At 40.1% G+C, this 19,548-nt stretch overlaps 1 protein-coding gene across 1 annotated transcript in view; it reads right to left on the bottom strand.

Moving 5' to 3' along the window:
- Positions 1–16,861, bottom strand: part of zgc:173742 (DNA topoisomerase I, mitochondrial) — a 38,335-nt gene extending 21,474 nt beyond the window's left edge. Inside the window, exons 1-6 of the mRNA XM_022189939.2 lie at positions 16,758–16,861; positions 8,349–8,468; positions 8,049–8,196; positions 7,810–7,937; positions 7,502–7,617; positions 3,434–3,555 (exon numbers count right to left, since the gene is read on the bottom strand). Coding sequence (XP_022045631.2) covers positions 3,434–3,555; positions 7,502–7,617; positions 7,810–7,937; positions 8,049–8,196; positions 8,349–8,468; positions 16,758–16,861 — 738 coding nt within the window. The remainder of the gene's footprint in view (positions 1–3,433; positions 3,556–7,501; positions 7,618–7,809; positions 7,938–8,048; positions 8,197–8,348; positions 8,469–16,757) is intronic.
- Between the last annotated feature and the right edge of the window lie 2,687 nt (positions 16,862–19,548).

The following is a 19,548-nucleotide window of genomic DNA, read 5'->3' as shown; positions in this document are numbered from 1 at the left end:
CATCTCCAGACAGATTTCCTTTAGCGAACAAATTGGGAGCAGAACAGCAGCTAATCAAATATTCTGTTCAGTCAGTGAAAAAACAAAAAGAACTCCGGGAAATTGCAGTGCACATTATCCACAGTTTTTGAGCATTTTATTGACACAAAACAAGCAAATTACTCCATAAAGAAATATCTGTTAGATGGAGCCTACTTATTATAGAATGACAGAACATCTCTGAGCTACTTCAAATAAACTGCATCAATGATGGAAAGAACATGCATATTTTCATCCATTACGGTGCTTAAAAGCTTACAGTTAGAGCTGGAAAACACTGATTAAACCAAATGCATCCAAACTCCAGTTCTTAGTTCTGATAACACAAAGTATGCACAGCTCCTCTTTCAAGCTGGGAGGAACAAACAAAGCGAACTTAGTGGGAGCTCTGAGTGCAGAACCTTTGTTCAAACAGCACATTAAAGCAATAATGAATCATAAAAAGCAAATTAGACAAGCATGATCAAAAACAGGATCAGTGACCTTTCCTTTAATTACTCGTCTTCACGGCGTTGAAGCGTGCAAACAAAAAAAAACACAAAGCAGTGTTGTAATGAAAGGCCAGAGTGGAGCCCAAAACTAAAGAAGCCAGACTCTAAAAGCAGGTAGAGTAGAGCAACAGATCTGTGTGAATGAGACAACAACCTGCTGAGATGCTGCAGTGAAGAAAGGCTCAGCATCCTCTGACACATCCAGGAGAAAGCCAATCACAACCATCCTGATCCAATGGAAACACAGCTGACAGTTTTTTTACTATTTCATACCACTATAAACAAGAATAGTTCAGCAGATTTAGGACTTCTCCAGCTCAGCACGTATCTGTAGCCCTAAAACCTGAACCCATCAGCTTCACACCTGAAAGAGCAGCTTGGTAACTTCAATGACAGTCTTCAGAGTACAGACAGTTTAGTTAACCTTTCAACAGTCTGAACTGCATTAAATGACACAGCAACACAACAAACTGACTCCATTCTTTAACAAATATCACGTGCACACCCTGGCTTACTCTGTCACTGTCATGGCTACATCCAAATTAAGTCAGAATGAACATTAAGGAAAGTGACCTCTGTCTGAATACTAGAATGTTTTTACTTTAACAGATATTTATTTAACCAGGAGGAAATCCCATTAAGATGAAGAACCTCTTCTTCAAAGGAGTCCCGGCCAAGATAGGCCGCAAAAAACACTAAACAGTTACACAAACAAAAGTGTACATAAATTTACAAGCAAGTTATGAAAAACAAGTGCATGTTGTGGAAACGGCTTCAAGAACCCACAGTTTAGATTTACAAGCACTCGATGGCATGAACCGTTACTTTCCAGTCTTTCTGCAACATTTTCCATGCTAAAGGTGCAGAGGAAGCTAAAGCTTTTTCACCCATTTCAGTACAATCAGAAAACAACAAAAAAACTTTTCTGTGCAGTTTGAGAACAAATATAGGGCAGTAGTCCAAGTACTGGCTCATATATAAAAGTGTACCAGTGATGGATCCTTCTGGTGTCTAAAGCTGCCGTCACACCCAAGAGGAGAACTCACAGTGATGCGTTGATATTTTACAGTTTGTGTAATAAACCTAAAAGAAGCGTGGTAAACACTGAGCACAAGCATTCATATAAAAAAGACCTCAGCAATTCAACAGTCAAAAAAGGTGCAGCAACAAGCTGCTTTTTTACACGAAAAGACAAACACAAGCCGTTTCTAAAACAGAAAATCAATCTCAGCATCAGCTTCAATACTGATTAATAACATGTAAAACAGCAAAGCACAGAAACTAAATGACCTGTTCAATAACAGCAGATTCCCAGAACTGTAGATTCATCAGAAACCAAACACTGCTGCAGCTACTAAGACGACTTCATGGCAGTGTTTGTGAACACGCCGCAACGGAGACACTTCCAAACGAGCTGAACTGAAAGCAGCGACGACACGCCGAAAGCGGCAACGACAGCAGCTGAGCTTCAACTACAACTGGTCAGCTTTCCAAGTTATTGCACAGAGGTCACTGAAAGAGCAGATCAGTGGTGGAAGTATCCGAGAAGCTTCTGCTGCTAGAATGAGTGGCTTTTAATGCTGCCTCCTGCTGTCTGGAAAGAAAACTACGGATGCAGGAAGCAGAGTTCGACATTTCAGGGACTATCAGCGCATGTCGAGCAGAAATGACCGTTTATCCACATCAGAACAAAACTGTAAGCGATGAACAGGCTGTAACCCAAAATGGACTCGTTTTAAAGTTGTGGCAAAAACATAAATTTTCACAGTGAAACTTCTGATGTTCACATTTTCAACATTTTTGGGAAATCTTTGAATATTTTTGGTGGAAAAAAAGAAAAGTTAAAAATCAACCAAAATCGAGTGAATTTTTTGTGAATGTTCTTAAAGAAAATAGAAGTGTTGCTGATATATATGGAATCACTTTAGATATTTTTAGGATTTTTTTGGAAGATGTTTACTCATTTGTTGAAAATATTTACGAGAATTTTCTTGCCAAATTTGGGGGAATTTTTTTAAATAAAACTTTTATAGGAAATTTTTAAGGAATTATTGGAATTTCTGTCCTGAAGGCTTTGCACATTTTCAGACATTTGGGGAATTTTTTTTGCTAAATTTTTGGATTTTTTTTTTTTCAGACAAGGAAACTATATTTTTTGGTGCCTGCAAATGAAGACAACAGGAGGGTTAAATGAGCTGGTATCCTGATCTTATCGTCATGATGCTGAGCGACAGCAGTGCTCATCAAACACAGCAGAAACCCATAAAATAAAAGCACAGCTCATAACACAGGAAAGACATAAAATGGTTCAGTATTTGACAAATGAAAGAGCATCCATCCAGAACATAAACATTAAGAACGCAGGAAATGACTCTCATTCATCAAGCATTAATGACGGAGGCCCGTTCTCTGATCTGTGGTCGTAGGAGATGAGATGCAGAAGCAGACCTCTAGATAAGCACAAACACACCTCTCTCTAGAATCAGTGACGGTGTGGACAAGCAGCCAGTCTGCGTGTCTAAGCATGAGTGACAGCCGGCAGTGGGCGGGCACTGAGGGCACTGGAGCGAGGAGAGTTTTTTCCGGCTATAATAAAACAGTTTAATTGGATTTGTTCATATGCAGGGGAGCTAGTTGTCTGGATTAGCATATCAATGCCTTCACATAAATCGTATTTTCAAGTGCATTGAGCACTAAGCAGCGCAAAATTAATTCTGCATGATATGCCTTAGGGCTTGGCACGGTGTTTTCTCCATACAGAGGACACCCTGACAGACACCAGCGAGCATGTACCGTCACACTCACTCTGCTGTTTACAGCACACAGCTGGAAACCACACTATTAACACGCAACTTGGATGCTGTGTCAACATGAAGTTCCTGGAGCTAAATTCAAGAACCCACCTTCCTCCAGTCTTCAAAGAAGTTCTCCCGGAACACCTTCTTGGTGGTGTACTCGTGGTCCAACATCTGGGCAAAGAACAGCGCCCCCTCCTCAGCTGCCGGGCTCAGCTTCACCTTCTCACCTGTTCACAAACACAAGCATCCTGGTTCACCATAGAGCTGAGCAGTCAAACTCATCTAGTCCAGGTTCCACATTCAGCCCAGTTTGATCTCCAGTGACCAGTAAAACCACAGCAGAATAACTTTTAAATCACCACAAGTTTTCCCTTTAGTGCAAGAAAGCACATTCTGAAAATGTTCGCATTTAAGAATGATCTTTTTACTAAACATCATGAACAACCTGAAGTTTCCTAAAATACGTACATATATATGTGTATATTCAATTTCAACACCATCATGCCTCATTTTATCATATCACAAAACATTCAGTTATCTGGAACTGAACAATGTACTATTTTACTTTATGACCAAAACGACAAAAGTCAGACAAAAAAAAGCAAAACAAAAAGCACAAAAACAAAATGAGATGCAAAATGCTAAACAAATTGAGACAAAAAATTAGACAAAAATGCTACGAAGCCACAAAAAATGGACAAATGACAAAAACAAGACAAAAGATGACGAAAGCCAGAAGCAAAACAATAAAAAGTAGACAAACAACACAAACGACGCACAAAACAAGGAATGAAGAAAAACACAAAATGATTAAAATAAGACAAAAAACAAGCGAAACAGAAAGGAAACAACAAAAACAAAAAATGACAAAAAGACAAGACGAGCAACAAACAATGCAAAATATGACAAAAATGAGACACAAAACGACAAAAGAACCATGAACAATCTAGTATTTTACTTTATGATCCAAACAACTTGTAATGGTCTAGCAATTATTTTAAATTTATAGTTTTACTAATTTACAATCTGCAGTTAATGTCTTCTCTGGAATTTTTACACTTTGAGGGCCGGATTGGACCCTCTGGAGGACCACTTTTGGACCACGGGCCTCATGTTGGACCCTCTGGAGGACCACTTTTGGACCACGGGCCTCATGGTGGACCCTCTGGAGGACCACTTTTGGACCACGGGCCTCATGGTGGACCCTCTGGAGGACCACTTTTGGCCCACGGGCCTCATGTTGGACCCTCTGGAGGACCACTTTTGGACCACGGGCCTCATGTTGGACCCTCTGGAGGACCACTTTTGGACCACGGGCCTCATGGTGGACCCTCTGGAGGACCACTTTTGGACCACGGGCCTCATGTTGGACCCTCTGGAGGACCACTTTTGGACCACGGGCCTCATGTTGGACCCTCTGGAGGACCACTTTTGGACCACGGGCCTCATGTTGGACCCTCTGGAGGACCACTTTTGGACCACGGGCCTCATGGTGGACCCTCTGGAGGACCACTTTTGGCCCACGGGCCTCATGTTGGACCCTCTGGAGGACCACTTTTGGACCACGGGCCTCATGTTGGACCCTCTGGAGGACCACTTTTGGACCACGGGCCTCATGGTGGACCCTCTGGAGGACCACTTTTGGACCACGGGCCTCATGTTGGACCCTCTGGAGGACCACTTTTGGACCACGGGCCTCATGGTGGACCCTCTGGAGGACCACTTTTGGACCACGGGCCTCATGTTGGACCCTCTGGAGGACCGCTTTTGGCCCACGGGCCTCATGTTGGACCCTCTGGAGGACCGCTTTTGGCCCACGGGCCTCATGTTGGACCCTCTGGAGGACCACTTTTGGCCCACGGGCCTCATGTTGGACCCTCTGGAGGACCACTTTTGGACCACGGGCCTCATGTTGGACCCTCTGGAGGACCACTTTTGGACCACGGGCCTCATGTTGGACCCTCTGGAGGACCACTTTTGGACCACGGGCCTCATGTTGGACCCTCTGGAGGACCGCTTTTGGCCCACGGGCCTCATGTTGGACCCTCTGGAGGACCGCTTTTGGCCCACGGGCCTCATGTTGGACACCCCTGGCATAAATGTTTTTTCAACACAACCCCATTCTAAATGCTTTGTGGCCTCACAGCCTACATGCTTCTCAAGCTCTGACGCTCACCGACACACAGCAGCCCCCGGAAGCTCCGGGTTGGATCAAAAACCAACAGCGCCCACCTCCGCTCCTCTGGAGGGCTGACAGACTAATCCATTCTTTCACAAAGGTAGGTTCAGAGACAAGGACAGAGATCTACATTCAAGCCCACCGCTAAGCTACAAAAACAAGAACATGCACGCACAGGAATTAATAGATCACATCCACTCCCCATAGGATACCACTGCAGGCTGACTGCTAAACAAAGCAAAAACAATTACAGTCATCAGTCAGTGTTTGACCCCATGCATGTCTGGCATCCTAAAGATCCAACCGTGCGTGGGCGTGTCGTGTGTGTGTGTGTGTGTGTGTGCACGTAGATGAGCGTTCTCAGATCCATACATTTACTTCAAAGAACTCTGGTGCTACACACAACTTTCTCCACTGTTCCTCCCTCTGCATGCCGTGAATTCTAAGATAAAACAAATGTGCATATCTAGAATATGCCGGCACAAAGTTAAAGCATCTAAAAGGGTTTTATGAAATGTTCTGCCTGTTATCTAGTGGTGCTGCAGATGTGAAGAAGGGAAAGCCATGTAACTCAACACTCTGAACTTCAGAGCATTTTTAGAGTCAGCTGTGATGACTCCTCTTCTAGGAAACCAGGCCAGAAGGGACGGCACACCTCTGCAGAACAGCGTTAAGGGGACAGAGTTTCAGGTTTTACTGCACGGTGGATACAGAACGACCCGTCTGCTATCTTCTTTCTAAATGCCACTGCAGAGACATTTTTCTTTGACAAGCTGTTTCATAATCTAGATCAGGGGTGTCAAACATACGGCCTGTGGGCTAAAATCGGCCCTCCAAACGGTTCAATCAAAACACAAAAAACAACAAAAACAAGACAAAATATTACAAAAAGGAGACACAAAATGACAAAAGCAAAAAAACTAACCCACGAAACAAAATCAGAGACAAGAAAGTTACAAAGCGACAAAAAAAAAAATCAACCAAAAAAATGAGACAAAAGAACAAAGAACAACCTAGAATTTAACTTTATGATCCAAACAACTTGTCATGGTCTAGAAATGATTTTAACCCTTTAAGCTTCAGTCATTTCCAGCCGTTTTCAGTACAAAAAAATCGCTAATATTCTATTTGTAAATAAAAAATATGACGAGAAATACAGGGAATATTAGACGGGCATCGCGAGGTGCATTTCCTTAAAAACGACCGATTCGTGGATTTTATACCGACTTCAGGACATGTTTTGGACAAAATATTTTACTGGCTTGTGTCGTCTGGATGTAAAAGGTTGGATTATGGCCGTTTTTTGTGGAATATTTTCATCTGTGTGTAATAATGAACCCGGAAATGTGAGTCGCGCTGTGTGCGTTGAAGCCGTGTATAGAGAACGGATGGATGGATATTCGTTGTTTGTTGGACAAATGTGTTTTTCTCACCCGCTGTGGTAATCGCATCTGAAAGTGGTTTATACCGGCGGATTCATGAGAATCTAAGCTTTCCATCGGCGTATAGTGTTTGTATAATCGCGTTTGGAGCCTTCGGACATTCTTTAAATTCCTATGCAAATTAGTAAGTGTACCGCCGGCGGTACACTGAAGCTTAACGGGTTAAATTTATAGTTTTATTAATTTACAATCTGCAGTTAATGTCTTCTCTGTAATTTTTACACTTTGAGGGCCGGATTGGACCCTCTGGAGGACCACTTTTGGACCACGGGCCTCATGTTGGACACCAAGGTGGAGCTGGTTGTCATTACAGAGGTAGAAGGAGGCTGTGATGTTCCTGGAGACACTTATTAATGACTGGATAAAAAATATACCGAACTCCAGCCAGAAAGTTAAACCCAACCCTCAGAGCATGACATTTCTGAATTTGTTAAAATGGTCTCTGTGAGGTGGCGACATTATTTTAAATTACTTCAATAAAAAGAAAATATGTGGGCACTGTCAAAAAGTGCTCATGTAAAACCCTTTCAGCCCCTTTCTTCCACTACTCACCGTTATAGTAGAAGTGAACGGTGTCGGGTAGAGGCTGGTACTCAGGAGGGAAGTAGGGCCCATTGTGCTCCAAGAACTTCCATTTCACCCCATCTTCATACTTCTCCTCCTCCCACCTGACAAAAAGCAAGATGATGAAAAAATGAGCAAGTATTTCAAGCCGGGGAAAATTGTTCCTCTCCTGTTTCCCCATGCAGTGTGTGTGTGTGTGTGCGTGTGCGTGTGTGTGCGTGCGTGTGTGTGTGGTGGGTGGTGGGTCCAGGTGAAAGCAAGATGACAAAAACCAACAGAAAACTGCTTCTCCCAACCATCTCCAGCGGTTCTTCTCTTCCTCCTCTTTCTGTTTGATCTTCAACTGTCTCACTTCCTCAATTTCCTCCTTTGTCTTCTTCGTTTTTTTTGGGACCGGATGCTCTCCTTCCTCTTTCTTTACCGTCTGAGCAGAGAAAAAAAACACTCAAGATGTGGATTCAAACAACATGAACCGCATTTCCAGCAAACCATTTCATAAAACGAGTGTTACTGATGGACTCAGACAGACGTTTACCTTTTCTTTGTTCTTCTTTGGCTTTTTCTTCTGACTTTCTTCATCACTTCCTTCTCCATGGTTGTATTCCTTATTCTTCCTCTTTTTCTTCTGACGTTCTTCATCACTTCCTTCTCCGTGGTCGTGCTCCTTATTCTTCTTCTTTGAACTACACATAACCAGACAGAAAGGCGACAAATGGCTCACGTAATATGGAAACAATGAGGGCTGGAAGTTCATTAAGGACCAAATTTACATATTTATACATCAGTATTTGTGTTTGTGAGGTAAAGCAGCATATTCAGACCCGGTCAGACTTACCTGGGTGAAGCAGAAGACTGTGAAGCGCCTTCAACGGGCTCGTCTTTAATTCTTTTCCTTTTCAAACCTTTCTTTTTGGTTGTGAAGTCATCTTCCTGTGGCTCTTGTTTTACCGGCTCACTACATCACAAAAACAAGACAAAACAAGAGTATTTTAGAAAGCCCAGATCTCTGCACTCTCACTGAGTCACACATTTCTGCTGAAGCTCAGTTATTTTAAGACTCGAGCAAAACTGCACTTCCATTCTTGAGCTTACAGTAAAATAACAATCGCCCTTCTTAAAATCCAATTTACAGAAGTTAAGCAATGTTTTCAACTCCAATTTATTTGATTCCATTGGGACCCTGTTTCAACAGCGCAGGATCTGAACAAACACGTTTCTAAAATCTTATTAAGTGTTCTGTATTTTCTTAAATGAGAATCTGACTGGAGCTGTTGACTTTAAATTAGCCTTTGCTTTAACGGCTAATAACAAGGCAGAATAAAAGCCTAATGGCTCCTTTTTCAGTGCAGCTTGCCACACTGCTGGGCAGAGTTAGGCTGAAATCACCCATCCATGTGGAACACGACAAAAATAAATCTTTAGGCACACAATGATGACTCACTGACCACAAGAAATCACACATAATTGTAGTAATTAAGCAGCATTATCGAAACAGTAATGATAATGGCATAATTACAGCAGTTAGAAATACAAAAAAAATTAGAAAACTGCGAGCGCAGATTTCCCTGCAGAGGGAAGACTGATGGGTGGGGAAGTGGCCCAAATTAAGAAATCATCAAATTAGAGTCGCCAGTGCTAATAAATAACAGTGTTCTCCTTCCCTCTGCATAACATTTAGGTGAGACACTGAGTCTCATAATTACACGGCCCTGTAGCAGACTAACCAGGACGTGGTAATGAGCCCGAATGAGCCTCTTCAACAGTGACCCCTGATGGCATCAGACTGAAGGCAGTGAGCCGTCTGTCCGCTCTGTGATTCCATGTGATCTTTACTGCAAACATGGAGTCACTCAGGCAGAAAACAAAAGATGATAAGGTCTTTGTTTAACAGCTTAAGAAGATACATGTTTGGAGATGAAAACAGGAGGAAAAAGTGACTGACACCATCCCCTTAAACCTCTTCAAATATGATAAAAGACTAATTCAATACTGTTCCACTGAAAAGGAGGTTTTCTTTTAAAAAAACTACTGTTTATTTCCAAGATTTTATGAGTCATAGAACAACATGAATAAAGAAAGAAGGCAGTCAGAGAGCAAGCCAAAGCTGCTCAGTCTTTGTGTCATCTTTAATAAAGATAATTAATCTGGACTAAAAAGTGACCTTGCTCTGACAGACGAATCCCTTTGTATCATATGTAAAAAGTACAGCCTGCCAGATCACTGTGAGTTGAATGTACACAATTGTTTGTTTTTTGTTTGTTTTTATCTGTTTTTTTCTTTATTACTCTTTTATTTATTATATCTTTATTCTTCTTGCTAATATCAGTACGGCTGATACTGTCACTTCTGTCTGTATTCTTTTATTACTGTCTTTGTTTAACATGTTTTGCTTCCGCTTTACTTTTCATAAACTAACCCGTTTACAGGCTACGTGTCCAGCCATCTACGGGTAACGGGTGCCAGCCGGTGGGGGGGGGCGTTTTTGTTTTCTTTCTTTTGTTGTTTCTGATTAAATTTCAGTCTGTGATTGTACATGCTTATTGTGAGAAAATCAATAAAACAGATTGTTAAAAAAAAAGTGACCATGCTCTGAGCACAGGCGTGTGTTCTGCATGTGTACGTCATGTATGGATACCGGATCACATGACCTAAACATGTAGCGGGCAGCTCAGAAACACCCCCACAGTTTAATCAGCTGTTCCTTGGATCATTTCTGATGGATAAGTCCTGATAAGTCCTCAGAGGTGGATTTGTAGTAGGATCACAGTCAGCTGATGTAGTGCTCACTGGTTGTCATGGTTACAGTGACACCGTGCTGCTATCTGGTAATGATACAGAAATCTTTCACCAATGCATGGATCCAGACCATAAGCTGCATCACTGCCAGAATCTGATCACTTGGTCTTTCTGTCATTTCTGACCTTCCCTGAAAACTAAATCCAAATCCGCTGGTCCGTTTCAGAGTAATGTTGCTGACAGACGGACAGGAGTTGTCCTACCTACTGACAGAATCCCTTTCTGCATCGTGGCTGTTCACCTGTAGCTGCTAGCAGAAAACCAGACGAGGGGACTGTTCAGGGCGACATGTTTCCCCGTCACCGCTGACCTTTATGCACCAAACATCACGCTGTCATTTTAATTATGTCTGACCTTCAGCCTTTATCCAGAAAGTGGTGTTATAAACACAAACACAGAGACTTGTGACAAGAGTATTCTTTTCCAGAAACTGTTCAGTGGAGCAGCTCATGAACTCCTAAATTCTTTATGAAGATGTTCTGCTGACAAAAGTAAAAGTCCTGTTCCTGTCAGAGTCGTACCAAACAACCCATGCATCGCTGTCATTTTAGCTGACAGATACACGGCTTTACACAGAGCTTCCAGCATCAGACAGAGGATTTTAAATGTGACAGTAAAAGCAGAAACCAAATGCTGCCTTGAGCCGCCACAATCAGAACCATTCTAAAGGAAATTACTGACATCAGTGTTCCTAACCTTTGCAGGAGGCAAACTACTTCAGACTGAAGACTCTTTTTATTTCCACTAACAACTGAAAATGTAGCAGAAACCTCTCTCTAACCCCAGTCCTGCTTTTGTTAATTCTGTAAATCTAAGCGTACACTGAGGCTGAAACGTTCCGTGTGGAGCCAGAAAAAGGAGCTGGTGGAAACGGTCGAGTTTTTTGGTATACTGCACCACTGAGCAAAATCCATGAAAAGCTATACAAAGGAGGGAGGGTCACTGCGTCCATTGACATTTACGGTGTGTGGTTCTAAGAGCCTTATGTTTCTGCCGTAACTTTCCTCCCTGTGTGAAACCCACTCAGCTAGCAAACTTACCACCTGAGCCTTTCCAAAAGGGAAAAACACTGCAGGGAAACATTAAAAGCTAGAATTTAGCAAAATAGTTTTAAAGCCAAAACCTCCTCTGAAATGTCACTCATCACGTTGGGTTGGACTAAAACCACATCTGGAAAATAATCCATTATCAGCTCTATGGAAGCACCGCTGTGAGACAGATTTGACGCAGCAGGCCTTCGGCCACAGCCTGCCATCCTGGCAACACCCTGCTGAGCATCCAACTACTCAAACCGTGCATTCTCATTTATTACCTTCCTGACAAGCCACAGATATTTGTCTTCAATGCAGACTGAAATTAATTTTCTGTGAGACAGCTTAACACATTGTATGAAAGGAGATGCTTCTGTCCTGGGCCCTTCAACATCAAAACACAAGGATTAATTTCCATCACCTCAGGAGGGAGGCGAGAAAGAGGAAAACTAGGAGGAAAAAAATAACATTTCCAGCACAGTTTGTTCCACTGAAGCTTGTCAGCGTATTTTCTCAGTACACAGTCTGCTGGCATCAGGACTCCATCCCTACCTGGCGCTGGTAGTGGACTCCAGGGTCTCTGTCTTCAGTGTCTTGACCTGAAGAGCACAGATTTAAAGCAAGGAGAGTCACACAGCCGGTCCATGACTTTATGCACAGTAAGATAATAAAATACTGTTAGATCCTCCTCTAAGTAATGCAACATTTTGATTAATGAAACATGTAACAACGTTCTTCATCTGAGGTCCTTGATTACAAATCCAAACTTCTGCACAGTTTTTAGATTCACTGGAGGAGGAAAACACAGTAGTCACTGTATGAAGCAATCAATAGAGTATTTTGATTGCCAATTTATCAGGCAAACCTGAAAAACATTTAGCTTCCAGCTTTGCAAATGTGATGATTTCCTGATTGGCCCTGTTTGATATCAGTGTAAATTTGATTGCTGGTGAGACAAAACAAAGCAATTTGAAGACATAAGTCCTGGAAAATTGTGTTTTCAAAAGAATTCTCACACAAACTATTTTTAAAAATAAAAACACATACATGACACTCATTTAAACACCGAGTATCATTCTAGTTCAGAGGACAAATCTTTCCTTTGTGTTAGAGCAAAAAAGTACATTCTGAAAATGTTCACATTCAAGGAATTATCTTTTTATAAAACATCATGAACAACCTGAAATTTATGAAGAAAAATAAGTTCAGTTTCATCCACATTCATCCTCAGTTTATCATTTCCTCATTACAACTTCCAGATCACAGAGTGTCTACAAAGGAACACAACATTTAGTCACCTGGAACTGAACCATGGAGGGTTTACTGGAGGATCAAAACAACAAAAACACAACAAAATATTACAAAAACGAGACACTAAGAGACAAAAACAAGACATAGAACAACCAAAAATGAGACAAACGACATGAAACATAACAAAAAAGAGACAAAAAGCAATGGCTAAAAAATGGAAAAACGGCACAAGGGAGACAAAAAAAGACCCAAAATGACAAAAACGCTACACAAAACAACGAATAAAGCAAAACACAAAGTGACAAAAATAAGACAAAAATGAAACACAAAACGACAAAAAATGACACAAAAGCCAAAAGTCAGACAAAAAAAGGACAAAAAAACAACAAAAACAAAACAAAATATTACAAAAAATAGACACAAAAGATCAATGAAGAATCTAGTATTTTACTTTATGATCCAAACAACTTGTCATGGTCTAGAAATGATTTTAAATTTATAGTTTTACTAAAGTTAATGTCTTCTCTGTAATTTTTCCACTTTGAGCACCAGATTGGACCCTCTGGAGGACCACTTTTGGACCACGGGCCTCATGTTGGACACCCCTGCTGTAAATAACACACTGCTTTTACATTACTTCCAGTGGCATGGGTGCAAATATACTTTGTCAATGTTGTGGGAGGTTACTTTGGAGGACAGGCTGCTGTACATATTCTACCTACTGGGCTAAGCTCAGTGTGTTTTGGTATTTAGCAGCTAATTCCAGACGGGTCAACAGTCACATGACCATAACAGTTCCTTCCTGGTCGACGGGACACTGAACTCCAGTGAGATCAAATGACCCGGGGTCAGATTGAACCTGAGAGCCACAGCTACCAGAGCGACCAGTTTACCTTCTTATGAGCTTTTCCAGGATCGGTTTTCTCTGTAGACTTGGTTTTCTTGGTGCTGCTCATCAGGATGGAGAGATCGGACGAGGAGGACCGAGAGAGGAAGAGAAAAGTGTGTTAGTGATGGAGTATTTCTAAAACATCGTTAGAAGGAATACTGTAAGGAGAAATGGACCCTCCCTTCTTTTCCTGACAGAACAGACATTCTGAGCTTAAAGGCGCATTAGGCTGACGGCAGACTCGTGTCTCTGCAGGGTTAGGATTATTCTAGTCCAGGAGTGTCCAACATGCGGCCCTCCAGAGGGTCCGATCCGGCCCACCAGGTGACAATGAAAAGTGTAAAAACTACTTTGAAGACATTAACTGTTTGTAATTAGTAAAACTATAAATTTAATATAATTTCTAGACCATGACAAGTTGTTTGGATCATAATGTAAAATACTAGATTGTTCTTTTGCGTCTCATTTTTGGAATATTTTGTCTTGATTTGTTGGGTTTTTGTCTTGTATTATCTGATTTTTGTTGTTTGTCTAATGTTTTTTGGACGTTTGTGTCTCATTTTTGTTGTTTGTCATTTTTTGTGTCCTATTTTTGTCATTCTGTCTCGCTTGTGTTTTTTGTCTCATTTGTCATTTTGTGTTTTGATTCATTGTTTTGTGTATTGTTCTTGTTTCTCGCTTATGTTGTTTGTGTGTCAATTTTGTAATATTTTGTCTCGTTTTTGTTGTTTTTTGTCTTTTTTTAAAGTAAACACTTTACAATAAGATAAACTGAGGCATGCTGTTGAAATTGAATTTATTTTTCTTAACAAATTTCAGGTTGTTCATGATACGTTGTAGAAAGAAAATTCCTGAAATGTGAACATTTTCAGAATGTACTTTTTGGTATTAAAACAAAGGAAGAATTTGGAGTTGTGGCTACTTATTGGTTATTCTGCTGTGGTTTTACTGGTGCGGTCCACTGGAGATCAAACTGGGCTGAATGTGGAACCTGGACTAGAATGACTTTGCCTCTCCTGTTCTAGTCAGACAAAGCTATAAAATGCCACTAATCAGACCAGCGGCGTCCCAAAGGATCTGCCTACAGCCCTGAACATGTTTCTTTTCAGGTTGACCTTTCCAACCTTCAGGGCTCGATGTAACATTAAACTAAGCAGCAATTACGCCCCAACTATGTTAATTTTACTGATTCAGAAACCTCGAACTTCAACATCCGACGGCGGCTGTAGAGCAGCCAAAGAAGGAGGCACTCGTCTCAGGAAAATAATTTCTGTGAGGCTTATAGCCGAGGTGGATAAGTTGATCCTTAATCAGTAATTCAGTCAGTGTGCCATGAAATAACAGGAGGCTAGCTGTCACAGAGAGCTGCCTGCTGTACTGCCAGTGGCGCTTACAGGTGTCTATTCATCTCCCTGCTCTCATCAATTACACAAGCCAATGACAGATCACTCCGCATTCATTTGTCTGCTCACATATGCATGGTAATAAATGCATCAGATATCAAAGTAAATTAATTTATTCATATGAAGATGGAGTACCCACTGTACTCTGTGAAATGAATGCATGCACTCAGTGCCACCAGCGAGTCAGACGGCTCAGACGCCGCACAATTCTGTCAGAAACACTTTTTAGTTTCACACACAGAGACTGCCAATACTGAAAGTAGGTTTACTTTTTTCTTTTACTAATTTAAATAAATTTGTTTCCACATTTTAATGACATACAAGAAGGGAAAACCCAGCTTTGATGTGAGTCCAGGTGTTGGTTCTGCTGCAGTCAGGTCACGTGAATTTATTACTACAGAGCTGCTCTAACGATGTTTGGTAAAGTTGGAAAGATATTCACAGATTCGGACTTTCGGCATCAATAACTCAATAGATATACACTGTCAAATGATAAACGACACCTTTTTCCCATCATTGTAAGGTAGACAACGTGCTACAAGCCCAGTTTTATCTAAAAGAGCTGTCTTTCTAGCTGCAGAAATAACACTGGTGTTTATGAAGAGTGAACAGGGACCGTCTGCAAATAGCAAAACCACTGCAACAGCGGAGAGACAATGTATAATAACAATAGTCCCTATAAACGATCCTAAAATGAGGAAAATACACATTTATATTGAAAATAATCTTTAAAAATGACATTTTAAGAGCTTAAACAATAAATTAAGTCCTTACAAATGGTCCTAAAATGAGTAAACTACACATTTTGAAAACAGCCGTCAAGTTTGAACTTTTAGGAGTATATATTAATTAAATCCCTATAAATTATCAAAAAATGAGGAAAACACACATTTGTATTCAAAATAATCCTTAAAATTGACATTTTAGGAGAATATAAATTAATTTCAGTCCCTATAAATTATCCTAAAACAAAGAAAATACCCATTTTTTGGAAAAAAAAAGTCTTCAAAATTAACCTTTTAGGAATATATATTAAATTAAGTCCCTATTGATGATCTTAAAATGAGAAAAATACACATGTATGCTGAAAATAATTTAAAAAAAGACATTTTAAGAGCGTATGTAATAAATTAAGTCGCTATAAATGATCCTAAAATGAGGAAAATGCACATTTATTTTGAAAACAGTCCTCAAAATTGAACTTTAAGGAGTATATATTAAATTAAGTCCCTATAAATTATCTTAAAATTAGGAAAATACAGTTATATTGTAAATAATCCTCTCTTTCTCTATTATATATATATATATATATATATATATATATATATATATACACACACATATATATATGTATATGTATGTATGTATGTATATATAGAGAGAGAATTATACATTTTGGTTGGTTTTTTATCCAACCAAGTGTTGTAGTATGATCAACAGGAGCCAGTTGAAGGCTGAGCTGATTTTGGTGACACAACAGAGTATCAGAATGAAGTTATTGAATATTCGCTGTTGCTGTGGTTTTGCTATTTGCAGACGGTCCCCGAGCACTCAGACGCCAATGTTATTTGTGCAACTTAAAAGAAAGATACTTTGATAAAATTGGGCTTGTAGCACATTGTCTGCCTCACAACGATGGGAAAAAGGCATCGTTTGTGCTTTAACAACGTATATCTATGAGTTATTGACGCCAGAAGTCTGAATCTGTCAACATCTTTCCAACTTTACTGAACTCTCTAACGCTGCAATCGTTACATGGAGCTTCAAGGAACTGATCTGACAATGGCACCTCAATCTCTATAAAGATAACGTGCTAACTGCGCATGTCAGCTTCTCTTTATTCCGTCTATTTTTCTTTCCACGGGTACACTCACCTTTTCTTGACATGATCCCCAGCACCTGCGCTGTCACAGCCATTCAGCTTCTTCGGTTTGTGTTTGGTTTTCACGTCTCCTTTAGCGTCCTTCTCTCTTCCCATCTCTCACAAGTACCTTAGCAAAGCACAGCAGCAACTACATTTACAGTTTCTTTAAGGATTTTCAATATTTATCTCCTAACACCAACGGAAAGCAGGAGCCTTCCGAGTTAGACAGTTAGCTAGCAAGCTGAGTTAGCTTAGAGCAAATACCTCTTAATCCACGGCGGTTCATGAAGTAAAAATGTACTAAATTACATGGCTAGAAAGTAAAAAAAAACTACACCGTTAAATCAACTTGCCCCTCGCTTGTAGAGATGGTAAATCATAGGTTATTTTGGGTGTAAAATACAAACTTTTTAGGCGCCTCAGTTCGCGTCACGGTCAGCGCGGAATCTGCTCCGATCTATGCTAACGTCGACCTCGGTTACGTCATCCTGACCTGATTTTTGATTGGATGAGAAATTTCCGGGGTTGAGTGGTGTTACGCCGTATTATGTGACCCGTATAATTCGGTGATCAAACGTATGACTTTTGTTCATATTCAGTTCCACAATTTGGATTAAAATGCCCTGTGATTTCCACTTAATATTATTAGTAATTTTGTCAGCTAAAACCTAAAGCTTTCTGTGCTTCACTGCTCTGCATGACATTACTGTACAGTAAATGAAATGATAGCACAATGTACAGCAGTATTTTATTTCTTTACTTATTTATTGATTTATTAAAGCTACATCAAATTAAAGTATTCAGATACAGTGACTGGATCAAGGTAGCAGACAACCTTCCCTCAACATTGGCTAACATCTGCTCAAACTTCTAAAAGTTTAAATCTGATGTTCAAATAATGTTAAAGGAACGTCAAATAAAGTTCCTGTGATGTTAAATGTTAACTTTCGCTGCAACATTCACAGAACGTTTTCAGGATGTTGTCGGGGCTACAGATTATGTCACACAATAACAACCAAAGAACGTTCTCATTGTAACGTTGGACAAATGCTTTGAGAATGTTGTTGAGCCCTGAGATGACAAAATGGTTCGTATAAAATATTCCTCCATCGTAATGTGTTAACAAAACAAGCGCACATTGCCTGTGGCATTCTGAGGATTATAGAACGTTATTTTATTAAACATTTGCACAATGTTATATGACAACAAGGAGAGAAATTCTTAATGTAACATTCAGACAGTTGGTCATAATGTTCTAACAATGTGATCAGTAATATTGGAAGGAATGATATTACTAAGTATCTTTAGAATGTTTTTAGGGAATGTTATCGTACTTTTTTGGAGGAACATTCTGGGAGCAAAAAGAACCCCTTTTTAGAACATTATAGCATAATGTTCATATAAAGTTATCAAAACATTTTAACACTGTTACCACAAACGCTACTATCCTGCTCAAAAATAGTAATAAGAAAAGAATAAAATGTTTTAATGGTGTTCGAGCAAATTGTTCTGACAAACGTTATCACCAAACATTGTTAGAATGTTTCTTACAGAATGTGAGTCGACCTTTAGGAACATCATTCTGAACTAACCTTCCTGCTGACATCACTAGAACAGTAACAATCTAAGAGTGTTTTAAGAAAACAAACTTTCCATCTTGGGAAGTGCAGGTTGCACCTAAAAAGTTTACGCAAGCGAGACTCAAGGCCTACTTGACTTCAGTAAGTGTAGTCTGGTTCCTAATTAACCTCCTGACACCAGCTTGTTTCACTCCACAGTTATTTGGTTTGCATTATGGCAGTGTCATCACATCACCTCCTCAGGTCCACAGTATTTATTCTCATCCCCTCTGCCATTTGTTCAGGGAATCTAGTTCACAACCCAGTCAGTCCACTTTGTTTTCTCAGCACATCTTTAAAGGAGGCAAAATTGATCTCCATCGGCTCTACTTTGTCCAAAGCCCAGAGGGGGAACACTGCTACAGCGTTAGTTGTTGCTTAGAATTCCTGGAAATGAAGTATCCCTGTCAAAACTAAAACTCTGTTTTACAGACAAGACTGCAACTTTACATATTCACTATTTCAGTGATGAATTTGAACTTAAAAATTAATGTAATTCTAGGTAGAATTTTTATTCTTGTCAGCATGGAAACCCAATATATCAACAGTAAGATTATCACAGACACTAGGATTATTAAATGATGTTTTGTGTTATTGGCTCAATATATTATTATGAGAAAAAAAAACACTTTGATGTTTTCAGCTTCAGGTTCTGTTGCAGACAGAAGTAATAATCTGAGGCGTTTATCCACAGAGACCGCAGGCTGTCAGGGATCTTCCTCTACTGGATTCTCATAGTCAGAGACAAGATGCAAAAAAAAGATAATAAAAATTAATACACAGACTTCAGAAAGATGTTTTTCTGAACTACATGGTGCAAATGTCAAAACCTCGGGCAAATATAAACTATAGCTGCTCAATGTTTGATGCTGAACACAAATCATGTTGCATTGACTGAACATTATGCTAGAATCAGGGAGGTTAAACATCCAATCAATGCACGACTACTGCTGGTTCTAATGCTTTTATGATATGAAAAACTCTTCAAGCAAGACTCTGTTTTCTGCTCATGAGATGTCTGTATATGTTCTTTATCACATATAGAACTTTGCTATTTTACTGCATTTATTCATTTATCTGCTGAGTGATATTCAGGACATGCATATTAACGAGTCCCATCCAATTGTGGTTCATTGTTTTCCAGATGTGAGGCAATAAACGGAGTAAAATCAGTGAGCAACC

This window comes from Acanthochromis polyacanthus, chromosome 8 (genome assembly GCF_021347895.1).
Source record: "Acanthochromis polyacanthus isolate Apoly-LR-REF ecotype Palm Island chromosome 8, KAUST_Apoly_ChrSc, whole genome shotgun sequence".
NCBI lineage: Eukaryota > Metazoa > Chordata > Actinopteri > Pomacentridae > Acanthochromis > Acanthochromis polyacanthus.
The sequence above is the reverse complement of the archived record's forward strand: the minus strand, read 5'-3'. Positions and strand labels throughout refer to the sequence as shown.